This window comes from Psammomys obesus, unplaced genomic scaffold, assembly GCF_907164565.1.
Source record: "Psammomys obesus unplaced genomic scaffold, mPsaObe1.curated_primary_1811, whole genome shotgun sequence".
NCBI classification, from domain to species: domain Eukaryota; kingdom Metazoa; phylum Chordata; class Mammalia; order Rodentia; family Muridae; genus Psammomys; species Psammomys obesus.
In genome coordinates this window covers 1,449,387-1,460,860 of record NW_026596176.1, presented here as the reverse complement: position 1 = coordinate 1,460,860, position 11,474 = coordinate 1,449,387, and the positions used below count along the sequence as shown (strand labels likewise).

General features: G+C 44.4%; 1 protein-coding gene and 1 pseudogene across 2 annotated transcripts; both read left to right on the top strand.

The window, feature by feature from the left end:
- Positions 1-3,636: 3,636 nt before the first annotated feature.
- On the top strand, positions 3,637-6,728 carry Rps9 (ribosomal protein S9). 2 transcript variants are annotated; one of them, XM_055595709.1, is made up of 5 exons: positions 3,637-3,699; positions 3,959-4,077; positions 4,239-4,361; positions 5,527-5,713; positions 6,483-6,728. In XM_055595709.1, exons 2-5 carry the CDS (start codon positions 3,981-3,983, stop codon positions 6,658-6,660), a joined length of 585 nt encoding a protein of 194 aa, XP_055451684.1. In that variant the 5' UTR covers positions 3,637-3,699; positions 3,959-3,980; the 3' UTR covers positions 6,661-6,728. The 2 variants fall into 2 exon arrangements, with proteins under 2 accessions (XP_055451684.1, XP_055451686.1); XM_055595711.1 differs by lacking the exon at positions 6,483-6,728 and adding an exon at positions 5,808-5,975.
- Positions 6,729-9,557: 2,829 nt separating this feature from the next.
- Positions 9,558-11,474, top strand: part of LOC129667902 (60S ribosomal protein L6-like) — a 92,298-nt pseudogene continuing 90,381 nt past the window's right edge.

Genomic DNA, 11,474 nt, shown 5'->3' with positions numbered 1-11,474 from the left:
TTACAATAGCTCTTGTGATGTGGAGCTTTCATTCCTATATTCAGATAAGGAAAGGGAAGGGGAAATTATTTGTCCAGGGTCATAAAACTAATAAGTACCAGGCCTGGGCCTTTATACCTGGTCTCTTTGATTCAGGAGTCTGCCTCGTTGCATTCCACTAAACTATATTTATTGTGTGTACACATGTGTATGTATGTAGGCATGTGTGTGTCATGGAACATATATCAAGAGGTCAACTTGAGAGAGCCTGTTCTCTTTTTCCCATGTGGATCTCAGGGATGGAACTCAGGTTATCAGGCCTACCACGAAACATGTTTAGCTGCTGAGCCATCTCACTGGTCCCCTTGAGATTTTGAGAACACTTTATGTAAAAGTTACACAGGTCATCTAGAGGAAGATCTCTGAGTTCAACAATAGCTTAGTCTACATAGCAAGTTCCAAGCCATCAAGGCCTGCCTCAAATAGATCAATAAACAAGGGCTGGAGATAGCTCAGTGGTTAAGAGTACTTGCTGTTCTTCTGAGAACCTTTGCAAACCATGCATGTGAAGGTTATAAATAAAAATGTTGCATGAGGTGCTTGTGGTGGTGTATTCAGCTCCAGTAAGTCATGCTGAAGAGACAGAAGATCATGGGTTTGATGCCTGCTTGGGCTAAACCTTTGGGTCTATAGGGATGGATCAGTAGTTGAGCTTTTCCAAAGGACTGGAGTTCAGTTCCCATAAAGGACAGATTACCAAGTGCTAACTCCATCTCCAGGGAATTTGGCATCCTAGTCTGTCCACAGGCAACTGCACTCAGGTATACATACCTCCACAGACATACACATAATTAAAAATACATCAATCTGGGTGTGGTGGTTTATACCTTTAATTCCAGTGCTCAGGTTGGAGAGGCAGTGGGATCTCTGAGTTCAAGGCTCTCCCAATCTGCATAGCAAGTTCCAGGCCTGTAAGGCCTGTCTCAAATAAATCAATAAACAAGGGCTGGAGAGATAGTTCAGTGGTTAAGAGTATTTGGTGTTTTTGCTGAGGACTTGAGTTTTGTTCACAGCACATAATGGGCTTATAACTCTATAGTTTCTGGGTATCCAACACCTGGCTTTTGAAGGGCTTAGGCACACAGATGAAGCACTTGAGTATATATATGCTGGCAAAACACCTGTACACATTAAATAAATAATTTTTAAAAATTAAAGCAGAAGCTAAACACTGGTGCATGCCTGTAATCTCAGAATGGGGAGGCAGAGGCATGCAGATCTCTTTGAGTTGGAGAACAGCCTGGCCTACAAAGTGAGTCTAGGACAACCAAGACTACACAGTGAATCCTGTCTTGAAAAATCAGAAAAAAGCAATTATAACAAATGTTTGACATGGAAAGTAAACTAGTCTGAATCTCTATCCCCTATGTTTACTCTGTCTTCCCAGACTAAATGAGCAAGATCCGTACTTTCTCATTATACAAATGCAAATCTACATTCTTACCAATCAAACTGGTTAAAATAAAAATATCTCAGCTAGGCCTAGTGTACAGGCCTGTCCTAGTATTCAGGAACAGAGGCAGGGACCTCTGTTTGAGGCTAGCCTGTCTACATAGTTCCAGGATAGCCAGGGCTGGCAACATAGAATCTGTTTCCCTTAAAAAAACAAACAAAAACAAAAACAAAAAAACCAAAAAAAAAAAAAAACCCAAAAAAACCAAGGACTAAAACATCACACACACACACACACACACACACACACACACACACACTCATGGTAATCTTTAATCCCAGCACTCAGAAGGCAGAGATAGAGGCAGGTAGATTTCTGAGTTCAAGGTCAGTCTGATCTATATAGGAAGTTCTAGGACGCTCAGGACTAAGATTCTGTCTCAAAAACAAAACAAAAAAAAAAACAAGCAAACAATATCATTTGAAGGAAAATGGATTGTAATCCTAGCATTCGGGAGGTATAGATAGGGGCGATTAGGAATTTATGGCATTTGATGGGAAATTCTGTCTCAAAACAACAAACAAGGCTGGGTTATGGTGGCACATGCCTTTAATCCCAGCACTTGGGAGCCAGAGGCAAGCAGATCTTTGTTTTAGGCCAGTTTGGTCTGCAGAATGAGTCCAGGACAGTCAAGGCTACACAGAGAAATCCTATCTGGGGGCGGGGTGGGGGGGAGACAAAATAACAGCAATAGGAAAGACTTCCCAATAGGTCAAGGTGATGGAAGCATTTTCTTATTTAAGAGTCCCTCTACTCAGATGGTGGTTGGGGAGATGGACCTTCCACCTTAAAGGATGGCCAAGTTAGTTTGTAACTTCATGGAGAAGGCTCCAGGGCTGGTGACTGCTGCTGTGACTTACTCGAAGCCCCGACTGTCCTGGCCACATTTTGGCAGTATGGGAAGGTTGAGCTTGTTTTCCCCCAGCGTGGGAAAAAAAAAAAAAAAATTCAATGTGCTAAAACTAGTAGCTTCAAACAGCTTACAGTTAAAGAAGCTGTGCTGAGTGGTTTGGTGGCCACTGAGGTGTGGATGTTACTCTCTATCAGAGAAATCATAGGCAAACCTGGTGTTGGTGGCTATGATGTTTGAAGACCAATCTAACATCTGATTTTATTTGATTTAACTGAGTGTTCTTGGATCATGTGTACTGAGGCTACTATCTGAATAAAATACTAGCTGTCGAAAAAAAAAGTTTCTCTTTCTAGATATGTCTAGGTTTGTGTCTGTTAGGGTTCAAGAATAAGCCGTACGTTGACCACTCAAACACCAGACTCAGACTGATGAAAGTTTATTGAACATTGAACAAACATTGACAGGACTCGGGAGCCAGACTATGACTCTGGTCTGTTTCTAAGGCAGGTGTTTTATACGAAAAACCGTAACCATGTAACAACCAGGTAACCAGGTGTGGGAAACAAGGGGGTCCAGCATTGCATCATTTTGACAAGCTAAAGGACAGATTTTGTTCCAAGTGTATTGTGTTGTATCTAGGTAGCTATCACTGTAAACTGACTGGCTGGGGTTTAGGGTAGGAGAGCGCTTGGTGCTTTCCAGATTTCTAGGAGTAAGGAACATAGCGGGACGTAGCGATCTTACCTCTAACAGAACAAGCATGGGCACTAGGAGGTAAAATGGCTTCTGATATGCTAAGCTTTTGATATGCTAAGGACGACAGCAGGGGTTAACAGAGGAGCCATAGTTATGCTAAGAAGTAAAGTCGGTCTCAACGGAGGAACTATAGAACTAAAATGTCAAAAATGAACCACCACAGCATGCATATTTCAATATTATAAGCCCACTAAAATCCTAGCCCTTGGAAGGGCAAGCGCATTGCCACACGACTGACAGTGGTGGGGAACCTTGGGTGTTGCCCTGAATTCCTTGTAAGTTTTTCCCAAAGGGTCCTTGTTAAAACAAAAAGTGACAACTGCGGTGCATTACTCAATGCCTTCCCCCTAGAAACGGCACCTCTTTAACCCATGAATTAACCACGGACAACACCTCAGCTCTTCAACTCCCCGACCACCTCTCTGCTCAATCCGCCCAGAGCGGCGTCGCTCTGGCCCAGGCGCTGGTATATAGAGCGTTCTCGCTTCTGATTGGCGTAGCCGCGGTCCGTGCGTGATGACGTCACACAAGGCGACGTCGCTATAAGACCGCAGTCCCGCAGCAGCGTTCCTCTTTGTCCCGGGCGTTGAGTTCGTAGGTGAGTTCCCCTAATGTTGTCTAGTTCGCTTTTGGGGTGACGGTGTAAGGTGACGGAGCCATTGGAATGTTCACGAGCATGCTGGGGAAGAGGGGAGGGAGAAAGGTGGCTGGATGTTACTACAACACGGCTGTGGAAATCCCAGTTCCCATATGCCGAGGGCCGAGCTGGCGCCGCCATGTCCTAGCGGGGTCTTGCCGCGCATGCGCCACAGTCTTTTTTGGGTGGAGGGGCGGTTAAGTACCCTATTTTTGCGCAGGCGCAGCCCTAGAGAAGTCAACATGCCGGTTGCCAGAAGTTGGGTTTGTCGCAAAACCTATGTGACTCCACGGAGACCCTTCGAGAAATCGCGTCTCGACCAGGAACTGAAGTTGATCGGTGAGTGGCCAAGGTGGAATTTGGTGATGGGAAAGAGTTAGGTAGCCATGAGGTCTGTCTCCCACGTGCTCTGCGGCCCGATCTCAAAGGATTGTGGTTTAGTTTCTGTAGTTTCCAGTGGAGTAGTAACCCTGACCTTGTTCCCTCCCACCCACGTGCAGGAGAGTATGGGCTCCGGAACAAGCGTGAGGTGTGGAGGGTCAAGTTTACCTTGGCCAAGATCCGAAAGGCTGCCCGGGAGCTGCTGACGCTGGACGAAAAGGACCCGCGGCGTCTTTTTGAAGGTGTGTATCAACCCATTTTCAGAAGGAGTGGTTGCTGAGTTTTTAGGTCGTGGGAGGTATGGCACCGAATAAACTGGGCTGGTGGGGATTGTTTGAGATAGCATCTCCATGGTGTAGGTTGGCTGAAGCCCAAATGTGGATCAGTCAAGCCGTAACTGCCGGAACTCTAGAAGTGCTGGGTTTTTTAATTTATTTTTATTTTATGTGCATTGGTATTTTGCTTGCATGTATGTCTTTATGAAGGCAAGATTGTGGATTTTGTGAGCTGCCATGTGGGTGTTGGGACTTGAACCGGGGTCCTGTGGAGGAGCAGTCGGTACTCTTAACCATTGAGCCATCTCTCCAGCCCTCCTTTAAGATATCATTTTATAGTGCAATTTATACAATGGAAGGAAAAGCCCTGGCGTTTTGGAGTTGGCACTGCCTTGATTCATATCCAGCATTTCCCATATAGTGAAAGTTACCTCCTAGAGTTCTGGGTCAGATGTATTGGTCAAATGTAGGGCAAAGAAGAGTTTGGTGGGATGTGCTCTTGTGTCTTAGTGTGTGCACTTTCTGTCTTCATACTGGATGTTTTTATTTAGGTGGTTTAAGAGTAATGATATAATTTCCCATTTGGGGACATATATTTTATATATAAGTTTTTGTAAAATAATATTTTAGGGTTCTGGAAGATAGATTTCAGGTTTTTGGAGTTTGGTTTTCCATACTCAAAGGGATTCTTAATTTTTTTTTTCTTTATTTCAATAGGTGGGAGTGTGGTGGGGAGAGGTTTTTGAGACAGGATTTCTGTGTAGCTTTGGCTGGCCTGGTCGGTTGAGACCAGGCTGGCCTCACTCCAAGAGATCTACTGGGATCACAAGCGTGTGTCACCATGCCTGACTGGTTTTCTTAGGTGACGGGGTCTTCACAGTTCATTTAGCTTTCCTTCAAACTTCTGGAAGAATACTATGAGGAATAGTATTATTTCTGTATATGTTATTGTCCTGCTACTGTGTAGTTCAGTTTACCTTTGCACTCTGCTTGCCCTTGCTTCCTAGGTACCGTAATTCATGCTGTGAAAGCTAGAGTTCTTTACCTTAGTGTTCAAGGTTGAATGAAACGCTATAAACTTGAGGAAGTCTGGGGTCAAGTCTGATTTGGGTGCTACTTTGCCCATCCCCAGGCAATGCTCTACTTAGGCGACTTGTTCGAATTGGTGTGCTGGATGAGGGCAAGATGAAGCTGGATTACATTCTGGGCCTGAAGATTGAGGATTTCTTGGAGAGGCGGCTGCAGACCCAGGTGTTTAAGCTGGGCCTGGCCAAATCTATTCACCATGCCCGTGTGCTTATCCGCCAGCGTCATATCAGGTAAGCTGCAGCTAGGCCTGTGACTCTTACTTTACCTGCCCTGTCTACACTGTTTGTTTCATTTGCTAAGCTGCAATCCCTATCTCCTGTGCAGCCCTCAGGAGGTGACAAGTGTGAGTTTACCTTGAGGGTTCAGAATCACCCTGCAAACAGCTTATGGGGAAATTGGAGACAGCCTTGTCTCCCTGTAGCCCAGCGCAAGGGTCACTGCGGCGTAAGCCGTACACCTTGCAAAAGTGTCTGCCAAGCATGCAAGCAGCTGGACAGGTAACAGCTCTTGGTGCTCCTTTGGAGGGAGAGGATTGAGTTGATGTTTGTGGGGTGGCAAAGCAGTCTATGGAATTTGCTCTGTGAGGTCAAATCTAGACATTCACTTCATTATTTATGTGTATTAATTTGCCAGTTGATAGTCCACCTGACTGAAGTGATAATGCAAAGACTAGTTAGGGTGAGTGGAAATTACATACTCTTTATGCTTTCTGTAAATGAGCATTAATTGTGAAAGCCAAACAGGGTATAATCAGATTTTCTCCTTACCAACTTTCATCTATGGGCAGAGGTGTAGACTGAGGGGGCTTGTGGCCTAGTGTCAGTACAAGGTGGGCAGGAAACTTAAAGCATTAGTATTGGCTTTCGTTTCCAGGTTACCATAAGAGATTGAGGCTGTGAGGTCAGGAGTGCCCATCAGCCTGTTGTCAAAGGACTGAACCAAATGGTTCAGCCTCTCACCTTGTACTCTTAACCCGCTTAACCCGTTCTTCCCCTTCAGGGTCCGCAAGCAGGTGGTGAACATCCCATCCTTCATTGTCCGTCTGGACTCCCAGAAGCACATTGACTTCTCACTCCGTTCTCCTTATGGTGGTGGCCGCCCAGGCAGAGTGAAGAGGAAGAATGCCAAGAAAGGCCAGGGTGGTGCTGGAGCTGGTGATGATGAGGAAGAAGATTAAATTAATACCTTTCTGGACTGGAGGACTATAGTTTTCCAGTTGACTAATAAAACAATTGGTAATTGGTTTATTGGTGTGCCTTTGCTGTGAACAGTCTCTGGAATGGGAGATGTAGACCTGTTCCCTATACACGTTATGTTAGTTTACTGAATGTTCCCAAGAAGGGAAAGCTTGGTTGGCTGGATGCTTGTTAACCTGTACTTTGGCACCCCGCCTCCTCCCCCCACCTTGGTAGTCCTTGTTTAGTGGGTTGCAGTAGAAAACAAAATGTACCAATTCAGCCCTTTGGAGCCAAACAAGTCTCCAGTGAAGTTTACTGGTTGAGAAAGCTTGCAGAATGGGTTCTGTTTTCTAAGTTGTGTGTCTCAAGATGTGGTTTTGTTAAGTGGAAATAAGCTAGTGAAGCCTTTGCCCAGGGCTGCTTAAGAAATTTTTAGTTTGTGCTCATGGTCAGGAGGGAGGCTGGCTTCCTCATTCTCTATTTTGCCTTGCTGGGAAGCTTGGGTCAGATGGGAGGTTGTGGTTTGATCTCTGCGGAAGTTAGAGCTGTTTGAAATTGCAAGGCAGTTGTCAAGGAAAGCTGCTTTGCTACTTCAGTATTTCAGTCTTTTAAGTGGCCTGCTTCAATGCAGGAAAAGACCTTACTATAAATCACTGTGAAGTTGGCATAGACTCTCAAGGCAATGGCAAGTGATAGACCACTCCCTATCCAGAGGTCTTGTCTGATGACAATGTCATCCTGGGATTTGTCAGGCCTGGATTCTTTTTAGGACTTTGACCCTTCACCCTTAGATGGTAAGAACGACTTACTGATGTAGGGTGAATAGCTGCCAGTAATCTTGAAATAAGGTAGTGTGGAGTGGTTGGTTGTGGAAAGGTTGAAAGCTTGGGATGTGTTGAATTTAGTCGTGTAGGAGGTAAACTGTATATAGACTAGTAGAATGTGATGGGCAACTGGTGTAGGGTAGTAAACATTTGTGATGTTAGGGGGAAGTCAGGGCAAGAAAGTGGTTTTGGTGCTTTAAGCAGATAAAAAGTCCAGGCACCCCCTACTGCATTAGATACCTGTGCTAGGGTGCTTGGTCAGATAGCCTGCCATGGTCATGGTGTAGGAGCCCTACACCTCTGGGTGTTCAAGGAGTTGATGTTATGTGGTTTGGGGCTAGACTGAGGCCTCTCTGGTCTCTGTCCCATTGCTGCAGGGCAGGGTATAGAAGTAAGCTGGCTCAGCTAGACAGAAGTAAAAAGGACCTCCTGGTTCCAAGGTTTCCCAAGATCCTTCAGACCAGAAGCAACTAGACCATTTAGAATGATGTTGATTTTCCATCCTTGTACTAGAAACTTATCCACCCACACTTCCACATGGCCTGTCCAGTCACCAGTCTTCTACTCAGCATAGTCCCCTCCTTTTATCCCTACACAGCTTTTGTAGAGTGTGGGAGCAGTGGAATAGTGAGCAGTGGTGGGTGTCAGGACCTGTGGGTAGTTCTCAGCAGGTTTGTGTACTAGTGGGATTGGTCTTAGTAGGTACTACAGGAATTTGGACTTTAGCTCACCTGGGGCTTCCCCAGAGAACTGGAAAAGATCTCCCATCTTCATTTAGAATTCAAGAGACCCCCCTGGGTATCAACCCACCCTGGTGCATCAAGTCACAGCACATGCTTTGAGGCCAGACAAGGGAGCCCTACTATGGAAAAAGGATCGAAAAGCTAGCAGCCCCTACTCCTAATTGTTAGGGGACCCACATGAAGATGTGTAGGGCCTAGGTCCAGACCATACATGCTCTTTGGTGCGTGGTTCAATGGACCCAGGCTTACTTTGTAGGTTTTGTGGTGTTCTTGCCCTCTGTCTCAATCCTTCAACTCTTTAGACAGTAGGAGGGGAAAGGGGTGTGATGGACTGGCAGGGAGTTTCAACCATGCTAACTTGATTAAATTAATGAAAAAACTCAAGACAACAGGGAGAACCCTATTCATAATAGCTTTAGTATGAAGTTAGAAATATATGAATTAAGTCTCTTAAACCAAGGAGGTGAAAGTTGTTAAAACTGAAGAAACATTCAAAGACGAGAAGATGGCTCAGTCAATAAAATGTGTAAATGTATAGACCTGAGTTTAAGAGCTGGGAGCTGGCAGGAAATATGTTCAAAATATTTTGCGTTAAAGTTCCTAAAATAAAAGACATTAAAAAGAATAAAGGAGAGCAGAGTGTGGTGGTCCACACCTTTAATCCCAGCACTATGTGAGTTCAAAGCTAGCCTGGTCTACAAAATAAGTTCTAGGACAGCCAGGCTACACTCAGAGAAACCCTGTCCAGGAGTGGGGATTGTGGGGAGGAGTAGGTGCTGCTTTAATTCTAGTGCTGGGGAGGTGGAGATAGATCCCTGGAGCTCACTGGTCACTCTATCTACCCAAATTCATTGGCTCTTGGGTTCAGTGAGCAATCTTGGATCTTGTTTCCCTGCCCTTTCCCTCCAAAAAGATGGAGAACCATTGAAAAAGACACTCAGTGTTGAACACATGAACATGTGTTCAAACATGCTTACACCCACATGCACAACACATGAAATTGAAGACACTAGTAGATGGAAAAGCTTCCTGTGGGTTTTTTGTTTATTTTGTTGTTTTTCAAGTCAAGAAACCCTTCATGAATAACCATGGCTGTCCAGGAACTCACTCTGCAGACATGACTGACTTCAAACTTGAGATCCACCTGCCTTTGCCTCCCAAGTGCTGGGATCAAAGGTGTGCACCACCACACCTGGCTGAGGCTTCCTGTGTTTGTGAATCACCAGCATGAAAATGAATATATGAACCAAAGCAATATACAGATCCAACGCAATCCCCATCAAAACTCCAAAGACATTCTTCACAGAACTGGAACATAATAAACTGGTGATGGATGCCTATTATCCCAACATTCTGAAAGCCGATGGCTTTGAGGCCAGTCTGGTCCACAGAGTTCCAGGGGTGGAACAGGATGATCAGAAGTTCAAGGTCAACAACAGTAAACAGCTTGACGTCAACAAGGGTCTACATCATGTCAGATGTACATTAAACAATGAAAAGAAAAAGACAACAGAGGACCTAGAAACAAACCTACAAAGGATGGAATTTAGGGTTCTGAATGGCAGAAAAGTGCTCTACCACTGAGCTACATCCTCAGCCCTACGTTTACCTTTTATTTTGGGATAGGATTACACTAAGTTGTACAAAAGGGCCCTGAACTCATGCGGTAGCCAAGGAGGATTTCACACTTTGCCTCATACTACTTTGCCTCAGCCTCCAAAGTAGCTGAGATCGCAGGACTGTGCCACCAGGCCCACAACTTTTACATTTTAAGCTACTTGCTGTCTTTGAAACTGATATTAAGACACAACAACAAAAAGAAAACCAAACCAAACCTCAGTGTGGTTGTGATGCCCTTTAAAAAAATTGTTACTGAACCTTATTTTTTAATTTTTAAATTAAACTTTTAAGGGATTATTTCTAGGTGGATGTGAAAGAGTTTTCTTTCTAAGTTTTCTTTCTTGTTGGGTTTTGTTAATTTTTTTTTTTTTCTGGTCTGATAAACTATGTTGGAATCTGTTTCCTCTTTCTCTAGTTTCAGAATGTCTTTATTTCAAATACCACAAACATTTGGGAAAAAGTCACCATCAAAGCTTTCAGAAAGAGAATTTCCAAAGAGGAACTTTTCTGGTGAAAGTGTGTTCAACATGTGGGAATCCACTCAGATTTTCTATTTATTAAGCAATAAAAATAACTTATTGAAGTCAAGGGTCCTGTCCATTTTATGTACATCGCCTAATACTTTGCTATAAAATTGTTCATAGTGTTCTGCTGTTACTGTTACATTTCAACGAATGTAGAAACACTGTGGAGATGGCTCTGTGATTAAGGGCATGCACTGCTCTTGTTGAGTACATGAGTTAAATTTCCAGCACCCACAGCATGCAGCTCACAAACACCAGTAATCCAGTTCTAATGTCCTCTCTGTCCTCCATGAGCACTTGTAGTCACATGGTCTATACTCACACAGACACACAAACATATACATAAATAAAGCAATATAAACTTTAAGAAAAAGTGGAGAGGCCTGTGTGGTAGAGGGAGTGGGAAGGGAAACAAGGGTGAGGTCAGGTGGGTGAGAGTGGAGGTGGGATGTGAAAGGGCTGGGAGAAGGGAAACAGATGAGAGGTCATCTCTGGGACAAGCTGGAGACCCACAATGGGGTAGGCTCCTGGGAGAATATGGGGTGACTCTAGCTGAAACTCCCAGCAGGGAGGAATATGGAGACTACAGTGGCCACTTTCTATAGCCAGGCAGGACTTCCAGTGGGGAGAGGGGGACACCAACCCACCCACAAAATCATTGACCCAAAATTGCCCTGTCCACAAGATGTGCAGGGATAAAGATGGAGTAGACATTGAGGGAATGGCCAAACAATGACTGGTCCAACTTGAGACCCATGGGAGAGAGCCGACCCCTGACACTATTAGATATTCTGTTATGCTTGCAGACAGGAGCCTAAAAAAGAAAAGAAAAAAAAAAAAAAAAAAAAAAAAAAAAGAAAAGAAAAAGTGAATATAGGGTTATACATGCCAGGAGCCGAGGCAGGAGGACAGAAAAACAAAAACAAAAAAACCAACAAAACTTATTGATGTCTTCCCAGAGACTCATACTCTAACCAAGGACTATTTGTGGAGATGACCTGGAACCCCTGCACAGGTGTAGCCCATGGCAGTTCAGTGTCCAAGTGGGTTCCATAGTAATGGGAAGAGGGACTGCCTCTGACATAATCTGATTGGCCTGCTC